At 41.0% G+C, this 21,591-nt stretch overlaps 1 protein-coding gene across 2 annotated transcripts in view; it reads left to right on the forward strand.

Moving 5' to 3' along the window:
• Slx4ip (SLX4 interacting protein) overlaps nt 1-21,591 on the forward strand; it is a 170,970-nt gene that overhangs the window by 138,743 nt on the left and 10,636 nt on the right. For both annotated transcript variants that reach the window (XM_032904294.1, XM_032904295.1), the window contains 2 exons: nt 4,946-5,023; nt 7,609-7,697. In XM_032904294.1, coding sequence (XP_032760185.1) covers nt 4,946-5,023; nt 7,609-7,697 — 167 coding nt within the window. The remainder of the gene's footprint in view (nt 1-4,945; nt 5,024-7,608; nt 7,698-21,591) is intronic.

Genomic DNA, 21,591 nt, shown 5'->3' on the forward strand with positions numbered 1-21,591 from the left:
TACTCTCTTAAGATGACTTAGAAAGGGCTGAAGTAAATAAGTAGATAAAGGCACCTGCCACCAAGCCTGGTTCCCTGAAAGTCACCTTGTGGAGAGAACACTAACTCCCTCAGGTTCTCTCCTGACTTCCTCAAGCTCACTATGAGCACCCACCCACCAGCACTCAAAAAGTCAGGAAGTGAATGTGTGTGTTAAGATGTTCATGATGACAGTTCAGCTTGTAACTTTGTGGTTTTAAAAGTGAGGATGTGGAGGAAAATTACTTAAGATTAAAGGAGATATCAGAAAATATAACTGTCAAAAATGAATGATCTTTGTTTGGAACCCAGTTTGGAGGAAACTCACATTGAGGAATATTGAATTTAAGTAGCAGTCTGAGCAATAATCTCATATTCAGCTGTGGTATCGTGGGTTTGGGTTTGTTATCTGAAATGTGTCCTACTAGAGGTGTTTCAGGCTTCCAGAATTTTGTTTTTTATGTAAACGTTATTTGAGTTACCTCATTTAAAAGTCAGAACTCTGTGATGGTTCAAAGCATGAACTTTCTGATCATCACGACAATGGTCAAAGTTTTTCAGATTTTGAGGCAGTTTGAATTTTTGGGTTCAGGATACTCGATCTATAGTATTTGATAATGAAGCAGACTCTCTATATTGCCTGGAGCTCATAATCACATGTTAGGAAAGTAAGTCTTCATGATATCGAACTTATTTTGACATAGTTTAAAAGATACGTATATGAAATATGATAAAAGATTAGTCATTATTCACCACTGAATCTAGATGGTGGAGTTTAGGGGACGTCATAGCACTTGGTTTGCTTTTCTGGATATTTGAAGTTTTTTTGGTTTCCTGATCAAATGAAGGTGTCGCTCAGTGCTAGAAGTTTAAAGTGGGTGGGTGGAGCCCATCAGAAACCTATGAAGGAGTGTGTACTTGCCATGCAATCCCATCCCCTCAACAGGGCACATGGGAATACTTCTCCCATCTTCCCCCTTTCATGGTCTCTGATTGAGGTGGAACTTCTGTGTTTGCACTGCACTACCAACTTCCCTTGGCAGCTGCGGGGATTCTCCAGTCGCTTTGGCTGAGAGTCCACTGGAGAACTAATGAAGCTGAGTGGTTTTATAGCAATTCAAGAAGCTATTTTCAACCAGTGACTTGGCACTATAAATTATAATAACCAATGTAAATAACCATTCCTTTAAACTGAGTGTCTTAGTCACTGTTCTGTTGCTATGAAGGCCATGCTCGGCCCAGGCTCAGGCTTGCTTACTCAGCCCCTCCCCCACCTTCTCTGCCTGCCTATCAGGATGCAGCTCTGAACCCTAGCACCATGCCTTCCTGAGTGGTGCCGTGCTTCCCACCACGATGGTAATGACCTAAACCTGTAAGCCAGCCCCCAATTAAGTACTTTCTCTGTAAGAGTTTCCTGGACCATAATGATTCTTCACAGTCACTAAAACAGAAAGAAATTGGTACCAAGGAGGGCATATTGCTGGGACAGGTTTGACCATGCTATTGGTTGGAAGAATATGGAAAGACTTTGGGACGTTGAACTAGAAAAGCAGACAGTGCTGAAGGTAACTTGAACTGTGGTGGCCCAGCTCAAGAAGTTCCATGGGGCCAGGATATTAGCAAGTCGCCTAGAGACCAACCATTCTTGTCAACTCTCCAGTGACAAGTCTCTGTATTTCTCTTAAAGATACAGAAGAACAGTAGAAGACAAACTACTTTTGTTGTTTCTTAAAAATCTGTATGCTTTTTGTTAACAACTGATAGAGTCCAGTAGAAAGTTTAGAGTAACTGGTCTACATTTGAACCTTCAGTGGAGAGTTGGAGGCTATTTGTAGGTGAATAGAGAGAACATCAGAGAAGAACATTAAATAAACATCATTTAATTTAGAAGCATGGGATGTCAGAAGTGATAGAGACTGGAGTTCTTGGGGGCTGCTTAGAAGTGAGAAAAAAGATGCACTTTCTGGTATCTAGTAATTATGTGGCAGTAGTTAATTGAGAAATATAAATTATGTCTGGGAATGGATAGAGCTGGCGATTTGTGATGGAGAGAAACTTATATTACAAAGCCTCCCCCCCACACACACACACACTCCTGATTCTTCTTTGGTAAAAGGGAATCACAATAGCTAGTGAGAAAACATGTACTCGGTGTGATTTCCCTGTACCTAGTGATTTTAGACCATTATTGCCAGATGGTTTTCAAATAAAACACGGTTCCTATTTATGTATCTTGTCCTCAGTCTCCTATGTTTTACTCTTTCTCAGCTTCATTCATGTTTACAGTGAATTTAAGTCATTTCAGCAACACAACCCCTTTCGAACTTCCGTCTCCCCCAACTCCTTCTCCAGCTGAAATCCTTCCCAAGTCTCCCTCCTCCTTTAACGTCTCTTCTTCATCTGTTACCTGCTTTGCTTGTTAGGATCACTGCGTGAGCATAGGTAGAAGGTTATTTACTGGGGCATGGACCACAGTAGATAGTGACTGCCGTCCCCCACCATTAATTGTTATATTTCAAGAAGGGATGGGGCCTCATGTGCCCTTTGCTTTTCATAATAAAATGTTGATGGACTCAATCTTGTACAGGTAGTCATAGCTCTAGTGAGTGTTCCTGGGTATAATGCCAGGTCATGCCCTGAAGATGTCTTTTTGCAAAACATGCACCCTTCTCCCATCCCTTCCAGTCTTTTCCTTCCCTCTCCCATAATTCCCTAAACTTGGGAAGGGGTAGTATCAGTGACCTATGTAAGGCCAAACACTCTACCATACCCTATTCTTGGAAGTTCTGCTAGTTTTGACTCTCTGTATTAATCATGGCCTGCTGCAAGGAGAAACTTCTCTGACAGAGGATGAGAACCTGCATTAGAACTTAAGTGTAGGAAGCTGGCAGATGGTACTGCATGGAGGGGAAGAAAGAGACCCCCTGGATTCTTTGTCAAATATGTTATTTACAGAGTGGTGGAGCCTTGGCTTAACCCTAAGTAAATACAAAGCCTCAGTAGCCAAGTGAACTTTGTAAACTCAGTTGCATTAAGGACAAAGCTCAGAATGAGGTCGTTATCTCTGCCTGACGTCTATGGAAAAGGAATGTATCTCCCAAAGCATTCCCCCTCAGTATGTTTCAGTTGTCAGTGATTTTCTCTGTTTGTATGTCGTGTAATTTGCCTCAAGAACTCACACAAGTAGCATTGTATCTAAGTTTCTCTTTAAACAGTGAAGTTTCATATAACCAGTAGAACACAAATCTTTTTTTAACATGGTAAACCTACCATTTCACCTGAAGGACTATTAGACTGTATTTCCTAAGACTGCTGCTACTAATATTGGCCATTTGAGGAGTGATTCTTGTACATAGTTCTGTCTCAGGGGACATAGGTACACAGGACCAGGTTCTGTCCTAGTGCTTTCACTAACAAACTGCTTAGTATATACTTTTTATTTTTAAATAGGAGGAGGCATTGCATTGAATTTTTATTGCATAGGTTTGTTTACTGGCTAGGACTTTTTGGTGGAGAGTTTCTTCATCAGGTAGGTATATCTTTCAGATCTTCCAGCTTTCCCTTTAGCTACCTCCTGATTATAACTTTCTGCTGCTGACATTTTGTCAGGAAGAATTTAAACCTACAGACCAGCAAAGACTATTGTGCATTCTCTTACTTCTTTAGTCCTTTGTAAAACTGATAAATAATTATGTGAAAATTCACTTCTGTATTTTGATGTGTTCTTGAGTTCCAAATGTCCACAAATTCCTCTTCTAGAACTGTTCCTCCCCTAACAGGGTGTCAAGTAAACAGATGCGGCGATTTCGTTTTCTCAGTGACCTGAAGAACAAAACACTTGTTTAAAGCCCTCAGAGAAATAACAACTTTGTGTGTATTTTTAAAAACTGAGCAGAAGCAAGCAATGCGACTGAAATACAATCTGGTTTTTAACTGTACTGGAAAACTGTATTTGGTTATCTGAAGGAATTGTGCTGCCAAAGCCATTGCATTGCATATTCAGACAGGGCATCATGTCTGTGCTCGCCTATGTCCTGAGTTTGTTTGCAGGGTGGTAGCAAGTCTAGTAAGTATAAAAGAGGAAATTGTCTTGGTTGTGTTTTAACTATGTACATGGTTTTAGAGCAGTCTTCGTCATGGAGTTAAAAATAGCAAGGATTTGATTTCCCTGTGGATGCTCTGATGGTTCTCAGTCTCTGGGTCTTGAAGACTTAGCACCTTTCTGAGTTGTCTCAGTTCTGGAAAACTGTCACCCCATCTCTCCATGGTAACTAGAAGCACAGTTACTTGACCTTCTCAGGAAAAGTCCAGCGGAAACTGGAGGAGAGGCACAAAAGAAAGGAGGGAAAGGCAGGCGAATGCTTTCTGTGGATTGCCTAAAGTTCAGTTAGACCTGAAGAGTCAGTGGCAGTGTCCCCATCTTCACAGATGGGAGTCACTGTTTGGGTAGAGTTTATGCAGCAGCTATAGCCCGTGCGTTTTTCAGGGAAGCACAGTGTTTCACAATATATGATTTAAAAACATTCGACTCTTGATGGGTCTTCACTCCAGTTTGTGCCCATTGTGAAGAATGCTTGCTATTATATAAGTACACACATGTATGTAAGTTTAGCTTTAGCATTGACTACTCTTTCAAAATGGCTGTGCTTATTTGTAGTTCTATCATCAGGTCTCTGCATCAATTTTCAGAAATGTTAAACCTCCTCATTTGTCCTGTTTACAGATGAAGTGACAGGGCCACTTCACAGACTTAGGCCTCTTAGAAGAGCCAGTCTGATCACATTGTGCTCTCCACTCATATGAAGTCTCTGTTGGTTCCTTTATTCTTTTACTTGTTAATTATTGAGTACATACTGTATGGTGGGCATTGGGCAGGGATCACTAGGCAGTCATATTTATAATCTAATGATATCACTTTCATTTTGCAGGCTATGGCTTTCAGATCACAGCTTATTTCATCAGGAGAGGGATACACCTTCGCTGTATCCAGAGCTCCCGGAATACAGGTATGAATCTGATTTTGTAGATCTGGCATTTTCACAATCAAGTTGCCCAGGAGAAAGATGAAAATTGGAGAACAAATGCTCCTATTTGCTTCTGTAACTACATCATTTAGTATCTCAAAGAGCAATGATCCCTCTTGTTTCATTCATTATGCTTACTACGCATGGAGAACAGAATGCTGGACCGCAGTGCACTTTCATTGTGAATCACAGCATTTTCGTGACATTTCAGAGTGACTCAGTGAACAGGTGACCTGTGAGTCATTTTGTCAGGGTACCCCAGAGCCCTTGGAAAGGGGCAAATGAATTACAAGAAAGCATTTTCCTAGCCCAGCGCCAACATACTGTCCATAAGTATTTAATGAGTCTAGTTCCCAACTCTCACCTGCACTAGTCATGATACGGAAAGTGATGTCATGTCCAATCCACCACAGTGAAGTAAGGAGATAATGTCCAGTCTTTCTGAATAGACAAGAACCTTAGAAAACTGCCTTTATGGAAGTTTGTTCACAGAATATTCATGGTTATCTGTACTTTTTTGACTCTTAAGTGTTGATCAAATATATTACCATCTTTTTAAAATCTCATCTGTGTATGAGTTCTGCCTTCATGGATGTATGTTTGTGTGGTACATTTGTGCTTGGTGCTCTTGGAGACTAGAAGATGGTGATGGATCTCCTGGAAGTGGAGTTAAAGGTGGTCTTGAGTCACCATGCTGGGTGCTAGGAATCAAACCTAGGTCCTCTGGAAGAACAGCCAGTACTCTTAACCACACAGCATCTCTCCAGCCCCTATGTTAGCCACTTAATGGGGTCTTCCATTTGTTTACCTCACTTACTCAAGAAGCTAAACTTTTATCTGTTATAATGCAATCTAGTTTTACATTCTGGTGGGGACTAGTGGTATTTAAATCTTTATTTAAATATTAAAGTAACATAAATCAATTATTACATAATCAAGTAAAGTGATACAAAACAAACTTTTCAATCAATTTGACTATCAAAGTATTCATAATCTATCACTCTTATTTTTGAGAAGAAAATAGAAATATAAAATATATGGAGTAATAATTGAGTTCTATGGCTTTTTTTTCTCCAAAAAGTAGGACAGGGGATGCTTACCACTTAATCCCAATCATTTATTTCAAGAACTAATACATAAATATTAACTGTTTTTATAATTTTGTTCTTAGAGCTTCAAAAGCCATCAGAGGCCCCATCCAGATGGAATAACTGTGTGGGGTCACACTTTAGATACACCCATGACTTCACCTGCAAGGAAACCTTTCTATAGGAGGTTCCGGTGGACTTGTGACCAAAGCAACAAGTTGGCTGAAGTCATGGAGGGCATCCATGTTAGGTAGTGGGAGCCAAGTGAGACAGATGAGTGGAGCTTTTCCTTAGTACATCTGGCCTGTTGTTATGAGGTGCATGCTTTAGAACAGCAGTGAGCCACTCCAGGAACATCAGCTCCTTTATGTCTTTGGTACACTCTGAAGTAGCCAGGTGGTAAGAAGGTGTTACCTGTGTTCATATTGTGTGTTTGTGTAATTAATACTCTTGTGCTTAACTAACAGTTGAACCAAATGGAGCTGTGTTACTGTCTCACTCCGTCTCCCATGTGCAGTATATTGAAAGGGTTCACTTACCTGATTTATACTCTGTCTTAAAAACATGCTCACATCTGAGAGGGAATCTTTCTATTTTAGAACCATGATCCATTTTGTAGCAATATATGTTTATGATATAAAAAAGATTCAGGCAATGCAGCAAGTACCAAGGGATGAAGAATCCTACCCATTCAGTGGAGATTGGTACTGTGTATCTGTTACACATCACTCTAGCCATGGTCCCACAGTTGGATGGGGTTTGGTAAGTGGACAGAGAAGGCAGGTGAAAGGAGAGATGTTGTACTGCCAATGTTGTATTCCCATCAGTGACTAAAGGGTCCTTGTTCTGTATTCCATTCTGTGTTCCTACATGGAAGTCAGTGGCTTTGCTGTCAGACTCTGCAGAGGTGGGTTGCAGTGGCTAAGGTCTAATGCCATGTCTACTGTTCCATACTTAACTTTGTCTTAATTGACTGCCCAGTTCCTAAGAGAAACAATTGCTTTTGAATCCCACTTCAGCTTAGAAGCTTGCTCTCTGGTGCGGAATTGGCCCTTTAGCTCTTTCTAAGAGCTAGGAAGACAATGAATACATGAGTGGGTCACATTTTTAGATTTATATCTCACATTCTTCCTTTTTTCTTTAAGTCTATGTTCTAGTTAGAAAACATTGATATTTCTCCCCAAATGGGAACTCTAAACAGAAAAGGGCATGCTAGCACAGAGAACAATTAAAATAGCCTACCTGGATGTTCCGTGTGCTAAAATAATTCAGAACCTGGGGTAGACCAGTTTGCAACCTCTTGGCTATTCCTAGAACTCACTCTGCCTAAGTGGTCGAATTCTTGTAGAGAGAAGAAAGGAAAGCAATCCCCAGTCACATGCATGTGCTGTATATATTGCCATAACAAAAAGTCAACAATAATTTCTTTTTTGATGGTGTTGATGCTTTTAGTAATTTGGTCTTCTTTGTTTTGTACAGAACTTCGTATATTTCCTGAGAGCTTTGTGGTGTGTGTTAGTCAGCTTGCATTTGGTCATGATACTTGGGCAAACCAGAATGAAAAGTCGGTAAGTATAAAAAAAAAAAAACTCTGTAAGTTAGAGAATCTGCTTAGTGCTGAGTGACCATGGTGGTGGTGGTGGTGGTGATAGTGGGAGTAGTTGTAGAGTGTGGGGTGTGTGTGTATGTGTGTGTGTGTGTGTGTGTGTGTGTGAGTGTTTATGAATGTTTGGGGGGTGTCTTTTATTATCAGCAGTTCAGCATGTTTTAAGAGACAAGAGATGCTTTGCCTCCCATTTTGCATGCTAACATTGATCAGTTAATGAGTTGATTAATTAATGTGTTAGGTTTTTGTTTCTTTCCATTCCAAAACCTTCAATATTTAGTTTGATAAGAAGTAGCTTATCACTTTCAACTTTAAATGACGCATCAACACTTCAGGGAAGCCTTGATGGTGTTTGTGATTGTAAATGAAGAGAAGTGAAAATCTGTGCTTCCACTGGAAGTTTCCATTGGGGTCAGAGGCTTCTGGTTGTATTCCATGGTGAATCTGTGATGTTTTCCTGAGAACTAGTGTTTCTCCCCAGTGTACTATTTCCTAGCTAATAGACTTCATTTTCTCTTTTCTCATGCGAGGCTTGAGTTCTATCAGGGCCTTGTTCTGTTTTACTGGAATTCTCTATTCAGACAAATAACTGTAGAAAACCTACTCAAAATGTAGCTTACAAATCTGTGTCTTTTAAGCTTAACAGTGTCCTTATTATTTGTATATGTGTCTTGCTTCAATCACACTTCAGTCTATTTAACTTACCCTTAAAAAAAAGTTAGGTCTGCAGCTTGAACCTTCAACGAACAGGAAAAAAAAATATGTAGACGACATTAACCCAGCCATAAAGTATGACATGATTATTATGCTTCTAAAATAATTTATGGGGATATTAGATTATCTCTGTTGTTTATTATTTTTTAACCCATATGAAATTTGAAATTTGGCTCACATGATAGAAAATCAGTTTCTTATCTCATCTTAAGTAAATAATAAGAAGAGTGTTTCGGAGCCTCTGAGACAGTGGAGACCAGAAGTAAAGAGCCGAAAACTCATAGCTGTGTTAGTTCCTTTGTTTTTAGCAGAGAATCCTTTCAAAAAGACAGTGTAAGCCTTTTATTTCCTTTTCATCCATCAAACCACTCCACATATGTACATAAAATAAGATCAGTGAAGCAAATTTGGCCAAAAGCATTAAAAATTTATTCTTTGAGATATTTCCAGGCCATTGCATTATCTTAGCTGATTAATAAATACTAAGGTAATTTTATTGGCATATATTTTAATAAATATTTCTTAACTGACTTTTCAGAGCAAGAAAGAATTGATCTGTGGTTTAAAAAAAAAAACCACTTATTAACTTTACCAGAATGTTATTGCTTGCAGATGCGAGACAGGAGAAATCAGATCTTCTATCTGATGTGTAATGTTAATACTCAATATCTTAAATTGTTAAGGAGGAATTAAAGCATCTGAATACAAAGGAAACATTAGCCCCTTAGGGGCTCTGGTATTTGTACAGATGTAAGTTTTCTGTAGCTGCTGTTATATAAATCCTGTAATCCGGAGAACTTCCTGATTATTGAGAACTTAACCAACCCGAACATTTTACATGGGGAGTTTGGTTTCCTTATCTTTAACATGTTCTGATCTTTAGTAGGTACACAATCAAAGTTGACCGTGTTAGCTCATAATAAAATTGCCATTTATATCACACGGTTCTTTTGTTGGTTTTGGTGGCTCTTTTTGGTGATGTCTCCCTTTCGAGTCACATACACACTTTCTCAGCAACAAAATCAAGAGTCAGTGCTACCACACAGCTCCATGGCCATACGTGTGCCAGCCCCAGCCGAGCACCTCCCACCTGTCCCAGCTTTTAGAGATCAGTGAACAACCTCAGCCTCCTGATGCCTCCTGGCAGAGAAAGAAGACATTAATTCTCATGATGCACTTCAAACACCCAAAGCTAATGGTCAGTCTCTTCCCCAAGCCTTTGAGTTTCTTTCCATTTTACATTGATGTTTACAGAAATGTAGGGTCCATCTCGTTCTCGCCTGCTTATCATTCTAAGAAATTTCTGACTAGGCAAGACTTGGGAACTTGGCTTCCCATGTAGCTATATTGGTAATAAACTGAGTTATTTTCTTATAATTGTTTATATAATCTACTGTTTTGCCATTCACACAAGTGATGGGGAGGGAGAGGTTGATCTTGTACCCGAGAGCAGCGTTAGCCTCTCAATGGCACTGTAGCCATGAGGGAGTTCTCCGTAAGTTCCCCATGCTCTCTGGTTCACTTTTGTCTTCAGTGAGAATTTGTTAGGAAATCTGAAGGCATCTATTGAAAACTACTTTGCCAGGGGACTCTTTCAGCCTTCAGACTAGGAAGGCAGCAGTATTTAGCACCCCAGTTCTTCAAGATATCTGCATTGAAGAATATATACCAGATCACACAGCAAAAAAGAGACAGAAAAATCCCTTTCCTCTGCAGAGCAGTGAGAGTAGTTCTTGCTGTCCCTCTACCACCATGCCAGAGAAGTCTGTTCCCACTTTGTCAACTCTGTCTGGCTATGTGGTAGACAGTAGAGGAAGGCCCTCCTGTTGCAATAGCCCTGCTCTGTGTCCATGTGCTTGGGATGTGGGAACTGAGCTGTGTACTTTGGGAAGCCAGGGCATTATTATGAAATGAGTCACTGTATTTTTCTTACTAGAGTTTCTCATAAGAAATCTCAAAACTCTTGTAGCCTCAGACTTGACCTACTGCTGGCTATGGAGCCAGCGTCTTCCTGACAGTTTTACCTTTGTTTGTTCTCCTCACTTTTCCCTTAGCAGCATAAAGAGCATCAAGTCAGATCTTACTGTACTTGGAGATAGTCCACAAAACTGCTCGCTCTCTCTCTCTCTCTCTCTCTCTCTCTCTCTCTCTCTCTCTCTCTCTCTCTCTCTCTCTCTCTCTCTCTCTCTCTCCCCAAACTTAAGTCTCCTGTGTAGAGACTGTCCTTTTTCAGTTGTAAAGCCCCGGAGGTTTGGAGAACGCTGAAGTTACTTACTAGTTTCTGTGATTTCTTTATTGAAGTTATGTAAATAACCGTGGACCTCTGTATATATATCTGGGACATTTCAGGGTCATTGCAAAGCTACTGTTTGATTGTGTGTTGGTTACCAGCCACTCCTAGTCTCTGGAGACCATGGTTCCCATTCGATCTGACCATTACATTGAACAGAATGTTCTGGGTGCTGGCTCTATACCAGGGCCTCTGCTGAGTTTCAGTGACACAAAAATAAGAAAATACTGCTGCCCTCTAGCTGCTTATAGTCTGGGAGATTGACACTACTTTTGACTGTCATGTTCACCTAAAATCAGCCACAAACTAAAAGTTGTGAATTTAGAGAAAAAAGCCCAGAATTAAGACCTCCACTCTTTGTTTTAAAGCTTTAATGTATCAAAGTCTGAGATCCAATTGCAAATTAGAAAATGACACATTGTGTTAGTGCTGCCTAAAAACAGATCCATGCACTAAGATTTTTGAATGTTTCCATCTTGCTCTTCATCTGAGTTGTGGCTAGCTATGAAAATAGTGTCGAGCATGACAGTGCATGTGTGAGCATACACATACACACACAGACAGACACACACACACACACACACACACACACACACATATGCACATGCAGGCACACACTCATGCATGCATGCACATATGCACCAGGGTAGGGTCTGCTCTGTAACACAGACTATGTGGAAGGATTACTAAGAGGCCCTGGAAATCAACATTTAAACACTAAGTTCAATACATTTCCTAAGGTAGGCTATTGTTTACAATGAACAAACAAACCGATCTTCTCATTTGTGAACATAATATTGACATAAAAAGTAGTATCAAGTAATAAACTGCTGTATGTTGAGTTATATTTAGCATAGGTCCTATAGTCCTCAGCTGTGCACAGTCCTACTTCTGCTGGCCATATGAAAGAGAAGGTATCACATTATCCCATGAATGTTAGTTACATGGAGCTGTAAGACATTTCTGCAACACTCGGGAAAGGCCCTTGAGTTTGGAAGAAAGAGTCTTTACTAGTTCCTATTTCCTAATATTCTAAACTTCGTTATTCCTTAGCAGGTAGTGATCAAAATCCTGGATGTTTATTGCATCTAAAGATTAAACACAAATATACACAAGGAAAGTGAAAATTACCTATGACTCCCAGCCCAAAATAATCTACTAACCTAATCTTTATTATTACTTCAGCCTTAATAACTAAGGTCAATGGAAATGTAGCTAGGACCCTGTTTATTCATTTCTGCTTTCCTAGTGATATTCTATTGATGATATATTTCTACTTACTATTTTTTTTTTCTTTTTTTTTTTTTTTTGGGGCTGGGATCGAACCCAGGACCTTAAGCGCTTCCTAGGCAAAAGCGCTCTACCACTGAGCCAAATCCCCAACCCCTCTACTTACTATTAAAATACTCTTATCAAGTAACAAAGGACTGCCTGGTCTGGCCTCAGTGGGAGAAGATGCACCGAACACGCCTTGAGAGACTTGAAGCCCCAGGGAGTGGGGAGGCCTGATGTTGAGGGAGCATCCTGTCTGGGGACAGTGGGAAGGGGGAATAGGATGAGGAACTGTGGGAGGGGGGACAAGGAGGGGGGCAGTGGCTGGATAAAAAAAAAACAAACAATAAAGAGTAATTTTTAGTGAGCTTATCACTTGTCTCTCTATTATATGTCATTGGTACGTGGGAGGAGTCTATCTTTTCCATAATGGCTTCTACCATGGAAAATCTTGAGATAATTTTATATTATGTGGATTGCTGTCTATATGCAGGTGAGGGCAGGCACAAGTTCAGGCGAGAGTCCATGATTGGGCAGTGGAAAAGGAAGGTAGACTGAGAATTTTAGAGACCAGTACAGAGAATACAGAGAGAGAGAAGAAGGGAAAGAGGAAGAGGCAAGAACCTATAGGAGAGGAAGAGGAACTGAAACCACACAGTCCTGGGAGCCATAAGTATTGGGGATCATCTCTTAGATATATGATTAAATAATGAGTAGGGTGCGTCAGTCCCATCAGGTGTATAGTTTGTGTTTATATCAGTTGAGTTTTGAATTCATTGTGCGGGAGTTTTGTGGGTTGAGAATTTACTAATATAAATCTGATGGATAAATTACACGCCTCTAGAGTTTTGATATTACAGGTTATGGGGAATGTGACCAGAATTTGTAGCAGGAGAACTATGAGTTGGGCAGTCACTGCATGGGGCTATCCATGAAGGCGGCAAGACCATTGGGGCCAGAGAATAGCTAGCATTAGGGTGGGATGGCGCTTTTATTTTTTATTTCATGCAACAATAAAAGTATTTTTCTATAATTTATTAGTTTGAGGTGTAGGGTCTTTATTCTGTATGTTGACCAGAATCATGCTAATCGTGCTCATTAGGTTTAAGGGAGAGCTACAATCTCTTGCTTCACCATCTAGATCTCATAAACAGTCCCCTCTAGAGACCAGTTTCTCCTTTTGCCTCCTAGAATGAAATATTCACTGATGTCACTAAGACATTGGTGTTTTCATATAAAAATAGCTGTGATCCACACAGGATAGATCCATACTACAGCATTGTCTCAACAGAAGGAACACTGGAACATCCTGACAAAAGACAAGATTTAAGCACTAAGTTGAATAAACCTCTTAAGCCAGGCTATTGTTTAATGCTAAAGCATTCTCACAGTACTAGCCATCTGAAAGCCAGACTTTTCTCCAGTTAGCTGAAGTCCAGTGTCAGGATCAGCACATGGTCGACAGATAGTCAGGAACAGACTGGTGTAGTGCGGGCTGTAGGACAGTTTCCCTTAGTGGCACCCCTCCCCACAGCACCGTCTTTTCTGCCCTTAAAAGGCTCTTGATGAAAACTCTGGTGATAGTGATGAACATGATGTTTTTGTTGACTCATTTTTCTAGACACAGAAAGTTAGGAAAAGTATTTTTCAGCTTAGATAATTTTTAAAGATTCATTATAGTAATCTGAGGTCTTACTCTTCTTTCTTAATAATAAATAAAATTCTCCTAAATGTTAAGCAGTCATGTTACAAATGAGATACGCTGTATTTCGTCACCTGGAGGGAACCTACTCGCTCCTGAATTAAAAGACTTTAAGACTGGTGACTAGCTAGGGTAATAGAAAATACTATATCTGGCCATTCAGTCTTTGTTTTGAATAATGTTGCTTCTATATTCAGAGGCATGAAATTTCTCCTCAGTGACTAATTATGCTACAGATTAATTAGGAAAAGCATAGTACAGAATAGAACAGGAATAGAACAGAAGAAAAGTTTTGGAGTTCAAATGTAAAGACCTGGCCTTGATGGCTACATCCCTCATCACTTGCTGGAGAACCTCAGACACAGCATTTATCCTTTGAAAATCAGCCTCAGACTTGGTCCACAGAAGTAAATGTGATATGTGCAATACAAGCCCCGTTAAGGTTTCCTATCAGTCAAATGAAAGAATAAAAATTAAAGTGACTTATAAATGCTAAGGCACTTGTGTGTGCTCATTATTATCACCATCATTTCCTTTTTCCCCAGAGAAGAGTTCATATACATGCCACACTGCTAGATTAGTGAATAATCATATGTCTTCTTCATGGTCTAGAAATGAGAGGTATACTTGGTAATTCCCATCTGCACATAATATTCTCCCAAAAAGCTAGGTCCTTGTTTTTGTGTGCTTTTACTTATCTCAGCTGTATTTTGCAACCACAGAAACTACAGAAGACTAAGTGATAAGCCCCATGTACTCAGCTCGTCCTGTGGCACTCTATTTACCAATTGCAGAGATTACCCAGCTAAGCACCTAGGAATTACAGCAGATGTCATTTGTCTCCTGCTGGGATGAGACTCTGGAGGGTAAAGCTAGTCATTTCTCTAAGGTCTTAGGAGTTGGAAGAAAGCAAACTTTTCAGGCCTAAATTTCTAGGAGCCTATGCTCCACAGAGCACCCTCAATGACAGCATAGATAGAGTCTAATATGTGGATGTGGTTGTGTTTGGAAAATAGATTAATTAATAGATGATTTAGAATACACATTCATTTTCCCAAGAAAACGATGTCATGACAGGGATGAGATTCCCAAACAAGTCCAAAAAAGCTGTCCCTATCAGGAGATATGAGTCTTGGAAACAAGGGCCCTGATCGTGCTCAAGGAAAATAGCAAGAGCTATTTCTCCCATAACCCTAGGCGGAGAGCCAGCTCTAGAAAGAAATTTGAAATGAGATAGATGACTGTGATGTCTTTTTCTGGCCTTTTGCTGCTTTCCCACTCTCCAGGCTGTCTTCTAGCTATATGGAACACATCATACCTACCGCTCTCCTCTCCCTTTCTGTCCAAGGTCTGGAGCTCAGCCAAAGGAGAAGTCACAGCCGTCTGCACCCTGAATGAAGGGTTGTAGAGAGGTACTTTTTAACAAGGGGACCATGGAGATAGGCCAAGTTTCCCTAAGATAACTCGCAGTGTATTTTAGTATTATTTGATCAAAGTTAAGTGAATTTTATACAACTCTAGTAGGGCTCAGTAGGTCCCTGTGTCAGCTGCAGACCCAGATCTATGTATTCTTTAAAATACCATGCTTTTTCATACTTCACTGCACCAGAGACTCAACAGAAGCCTTGGGTTTGTCAAGGTTTATTTTTAGGTTCACAAGGGAAGGTGAATGTAAACTGGAAAATCCCTGTGAAGTGTATACTTCCTACGTGAGAACTTCCTTGATTTTTCAGATGCAATCTTTAGGGCTACATTCTTTGCAGCAGCTTACAGGTATTTCCCTAGATTTGTATACAACAGCTTCTTGGTCACACTTCAAAAGAGAAGAATTTTTTCCTTTCTTGAGACAGGATTTTATGTGTCTTAGGCTGACCTCAAACACACTGTGCAGCGGATGATGATCTTGATCTCCCAGCCCTGCTGCTTCCTTCTCCTCAGTGCTGGGGTTCCCATGTATACCCCCGTGCCCTGATTGTGCACAAACCTAGGTTTTCATGAGTGCTTGGCAAGCTCTTACCTAAAGTGAGTGACATACTCAGCTACGGAAAGAAAACGTTAAATTAGTTTAAAGGAAAAATCCATAGTATTTGTGTCTATGGGTCTAGCACAGTCCACAAGCCTGGTTTTCTCTCCCCTTGAGATCCAGCCTTTCAGTGAAGAGGAAGAGGGAAAGGCCTGGAGGAGGGACATCACAGAATCTTTGAAATGCAGGCCATGCCTTCTCCAACTGCCCTGCTTAACAGTTGCTAATCCCTGTCCCTCCTGCTTTGTCTAAAGTAACACAACACACAGATTCTTACATCAACCTGAGAAAGATGATGCCAGTCCTGTGGCGATCATCAGATGTTACATCCTTTTTTGTTTTATTCCCTTTGGCTTCCACTCCTTTGAGTTTATATTGATACTGAGTTTACACTATGTCTTTCCTTTTGTTCTGATCCTGTTTCATCCATGTTTCTTCCTTTTATTTTTTAACTTACTACTAGATAAAAACATGTTAGAAATGAACTTTGAATGCTGGGGTGCTTCCTCCTCATGATAAGACACATGTGTGGCGTGACCACGTCATACTGTGGTCCGAGATGGTGTGTTTTCCTGAGGAAGCCTCCTTTCAGCTGCTTCTCTCTAACCACTTCAGCCTTGCACACTGTGCCACACTTCAGAACACCATTGTACCTGAAAACCAGTAGGCACTGCACTAAGTTACAGATGCTTTAATGCTCTTAGCCTTGTACTTTAATACTGTTCCCTAAGTGAACAGATAGAGTATAGTAAACTTCTACTCAGCGCTTATTGTTTATAGAAGTTGTTGCTGGCAGAGTGCAGGGGCCTGGCACCTACAATAACTTATCCAGTACAACCAACTTGAGAAGCAATTCTGTGAGCCTTGAACCTTTTCATTTTCAACAGGCAGACAATTCAACTGCAAATAGCACGGGCGGACGGGGGATGAACTTTTTACTGATGTCCCTGACAACTCCAAACTTTAGGTACAGCTTGATCAGAGACAGAGGATTCTGAAAATGCGGTTCCTCACCACTGTTAGTTCCGTCAGCCTCCATGCTGGCTCTCTTCTCTGCCTGTATATGGTGGTTGATCCTGGCATCGCTAGGTCTTTTCTTCCCAGGGGACAGTGAACAGACCTCTACCCAAGACAGCTGTGCTGACTAGTTTTATATCAACTTGACACAAACTGGAGTCATTTTGGAAGAGGAAACCTCAATGAGAAAATGGTACCACCCATCTGGCCTTTCGGAAGCCTGTGGTACATTTTCTTAATTGATGATCAGTGTGGTACAGCCCCCCTTGCTCTGGTCACTGCTCCCTCTCGGCTGTTGGTCCCGAGTGGTATAAGAAACCTGGCTGAGGAAACAACGAGGAGCACAGCAGTAAGCAGGATTCCTGCAAGGCTTCTTCAGTTCCTGCTCTGACTCGATGGGCTACAATACAGAGATTTAAGATAAACTAAACCCTTTCCTCCCCAGGCTGCTTTGGTCAAGATGTTTTAGTGCCCTAACCACTTAAAAAGAAATCAGTAAAGAAATTGATGTTCAACAAAGACAAATCAATTTTCCAAATCTCTTAGCCAGATGGGGACTAGAAGAGACTGTTTTGGTTCAGTTATCTATCCATACCTCCATCCCACAGTGACAGTTAATGATGTGTAGGCCACTATGCAGAGAAGAGAAAGCACTGCCTGGGATGGCCCTTGAAGTTGAGAAAAGGACTTTGGGAATTATGAGTGTCTTTAGTTATAGAAAGCATCTTTTCCTTTTCGTAAACTCTGTATGATCTGTGAAGTCATCGGGGCTTATTTGTTTGTTTGTTTTAAACAACAATGTCATGAAAAATAGTACCAACACTTTCTAGTTTCCAAAGTGTGCTTCGTACACCTACCTCTCCATACTCAAAAGCAAAAATGAGAGCAGGCCATTGGGATTATAAAACTGGCCCTGGGACATGCCAACGCTGAGTGTGAGTCCTTGGCTACACTGTCGGTCAGCTTTGTGCTCTCTGCCGTTCTCTTTGCTGATAAACCCTAACAGATCATCTTAGCAGATCATGAGAAATGAGGAACAGTGACTTTGGAATATGTCTCTTTATTATAATGTTTAGTGAATTACCAGCTTCTAAAATACAGTTGAACTATTATTTTAACTTGGAGTGAATAAAACAGAATGAGAAGATACCTTCAATGAGAAACTGGATTCAATTCTCAAAAGATGATGGTGATGGCAATAAACATATTACTATATTAATTATTCCTTTGGAAGGAAAAATTGTACTGTCTTCATGTGACAAATACTAAAATCTTGTGAACAGCAGTTTGGTGATCTAGTCCTTGTACAGTGTTTAGTCATGGTTGTGAGAGATACCAAGAATACTGTTCAGCAAGGAGTAGACTATATATAATCAATGGTTTGACCTGGTCCCCCACATCTCACCCCAATTCCAACCTCAACTAATATTGAAGTTCCACTGTATCTAAGTAAATGCTAGAGAATCAGCTATACAGCTTTCCCAGAAGAAGCTACACTGGTCATCTCGTCATTGGCATTGCCACCCCATGCTGTTTGCCCATGTTGAATTAGTTCCTTATCAACAGCACCTAACCCTAGGCAGTGGTAACAGTAATAAAACTGCCTCACTAGACTGTGTTGGGAGTGACATTGGCAGGCGCCTTCATTTCTCTGCTTCTCCTTAAGGAGAAATGCTCCCAAAGCATTGTTTAGGGCTGTAGTAGCCAGTGTGGTTTCCATTGACTGCATTCTGCCTGTAAGCATTTGAAAAACAAGTCAAAAATCATACACTCTGTATGACTTCTGTCTGGCTGCCATAAACTCAGTGTATAAATATGGCTCAATATTTTTATATCGATTACATGTTATGGTATTTTATAAGCGTTGTTAAATAAAACATATTGAAATTTAATTTCACCAGCTTCCTTTTACTTCTTCAATGGACTATAGAAAATTTCAGATTACTTGTCTAGCTCATATTATATATGTACTAAAAAGTTCTGGGTCTATTATCATTTCTACTTCCCTTCACCTATGGTAGGGGCTTAAGTCTCAGCTTTTACCCAAAACAGTTACTTCCTGTCCAGGTATCATTTCCTTTTTGCTGTGGTCTAAGGGCCTGCATTCTCCTCTTAGCAGCACATCCATTGATGTTTATTTCTCTTGGTTTCTTCCCTCTGGGGGACACTGTGGATCTCCTTCCTTACCAGTGGCTCCTTTGTCTCCTCTGCATCTTCAACATCTTTGCATGTGCTTTTTCTATCCAAACTCATTCCCCTGTAGATCTCTATGTGGAAGGATTTCCCCAGTTTGCAATGGCAGCTGAAGAACAGAACTGCATTTTGGTGAGTTATAAGCTGAGACATCCGAGAACAAGGGCCAGTGGCTTCTCTGTGTAGGGAGAGTCTGATCTCGGCTTCCAAGTTGGTACTTGACTGCTAAATAATGGGGAAGGCGGGGGGAGGTTCATTTGATGAACGATGGAAAGGCCAGCATTAACTTCCTCTGTTGATCTCTCTAAGGGAACCTGATGGAGAACAAAACCTCAAAACTTAAATCTCCTCTGAACACTGACATTGGCAATAGCAGAATTGGGATGGGGGAGGGGGACAACAACGTATGTTTGTTTATTTATTTCTCCTGTTAACAGAAGCCCCATGAGACAGTGTCTTTTCCTGTTGGTGTATGTCTTTTCACTATGGACTCCAGGCTATGACTGCCAGAGTTCAGTAATACCTGATTGGATCATTCTACTAGATTCTTCTCAGTTACCAGTACCATGTGCTTTTTAAGCACTTTACTAATTCTGCTGGGTATAACATTCACCGGGGATCTTGCCTAAAATATACCTTCCCCGACCCCAGCCCCTAGGGATACAAATGCAGGAGATTCTGGGTGGAATCTGTAAAATTTCTTAACAAGCTCCCTTGGTGATTTTGCTGGATAATGCTAGCACACTTTGCAAAGTCTTGTTTGTCTCATTGCACCAGGTTAAGTTAATTTCTCTATTGCTTTCTTTCTTGAAGGTTGTTTCATGTGTATCAGCAGAGTGTGAATCACCTGGGAACCTAAATATAGATAGATCTCTTAGCCCCACCTCAGACCTTGTGATTCAGAATTTCCACGAAATGAGTCCTAGGATTCTTTTAAAAGGGGGGAGGGGCCTGCTTGGTGCCTCTGTTGCAGCCAGTCTTCTGCTAGAGTCCATGCTGGTCTTACCAACTCTCTGAGGAGGTCCTACCTCAAGAGCACGTAGGGGCTTTCTTTGCTATTTTAAGCCCCTTTCCTCATTTACCCCACAATGTTCAAAATTGCTGTTCAGTAAGTCAGGTCAGCGTGGGATGAATGCTGAGAGGTTTCTCAAGTTTCCAGGTGCTCTCGTAGCTTGAATATTGACTTTCAAACCAGCATGTTCTCTGATTGGAGGTAACAAGTGTGGCCTAGCTGTCAACCTTGTTTTGGTGCGGATGCCCTCCGTCATCCTTTCAGTCCAGGAATTGAATGTTCCCTGGATCTGAGCAGACAACATGGCGTGTGCCCTTCCTCATTGCATTTTTTACACTGCCCGCTCAGACTTCCATTGGGTTTGTACAGTGGGACATGCTTGGACTGCCTTCAACCTTGAAGTGTAGTCACTGGTCTCCAGAGAGATAGTAAAAGGCCTGATCCCTTTGCCCTAGGTCTTACCTAGGCTGCACAAGTTACTGATGGCAAGGTATCCTCCCAGGTTAGACTTGTGGAGGCAGTAGCTTGTCTTGCTTCTGTGGTGGTTCTTGCTCAGATAGAAAGCTGTAAATCCAGAACCAAAAATTGAAACAAAAAGAAGTGGTTAGGAATAGAGTGTGCCAAGAAATGATATTCACAGAATTTGTCCTTGGCCTAGATGGCCAACGAGCTTTCAGGTTGTGAAGTCTCCTCCTGGTTAGTCTACTTCCTAAGTACCTGACCTCTGTAGCATACCTTCTCCGAACTTGAAAGAGTTAAATTTTTGCTATCCTCTCTGAATATGGTAGATTTGTCTGTATTCCTTGCAGAAGGTCAGCTCATTGCTCAGGCAAAATCTAAAGAGTAGTGGTATCAGCCCTGCGTGCTCCAGGGACAGTGAAACTGGACTATTGTGCTCCATCTGTTCGCATCCTGGAATCTTGTCTATGGATAAGCATTGGATTCATTTTTTTTTTTTTTTTTAAACTTTTTTTTTTTTTTTATTAACTTGAGTATTTCTTATGTACATTTGGCAAACATCCCTTCCTCCCCCCTTCCTTATGGGTGTTCCCTCCCACCTCCCCATTGCCGCCCCCCCGACAGTCTAGTTCACTGGGGGTTCAGTCTTAGCAGGACCCAGGGCTTCCTCCTTCCACTGGTGCTCTTACTAGGATATTCATTGCTACCTATGAGGTCAGAGTCCAGGGTCAGTCCATGTATAGTCTTTGGTAGTGGCTTAGTCCCTGGAAGCTCTGGTTGCTTGGCATTGTTGTACATATGGAGTCTCAAGCCCTTCAAGCTCTTCCAGTTCATTCTCTGATTCCTTCAACGGGGGTCCCGTTCTCAGTTCAGTGGTTTGCTGCTGGCATTCGCCTCTGTATTTGCTGTATTCTGGCTGTGTCTCTCAGGTTCGATCTACATCCGCTCCTGTCGGTCTGCACTTCGTTGCTTCATCCCTCTTGTATAATTGGGTGGCTCTATATGTATGGGCCACATGTGGGGCAGGCTCTGAATGGGTGTTCCTTCAGTCTCTGTTTTAATCTTTGCCTCTCTCTTCCCTGCCAAGGGTATTCTTGTTCACCTTTTAAAGAAGGAGTGAAGCCTTCACATTTTGATCGTCCGTCTTGAGTTTCATTTGTTCTAGGCCACTAGG

Source organism: Rattus rattus, chromosome 5 (assembly GCF_011064425.1).
Source record: "Rattus rattus isolate New Zealand chromosome 5, Rrattus_CSIRO_v1, whole genome shotgun sequence".
Classification (NCBI taxonomy): domain Eukaryota; kingdom Metazoa; phylum Chordata; class Mammalia; order Rodentia; family Muridae; genus Rattus; species Rattus rattus.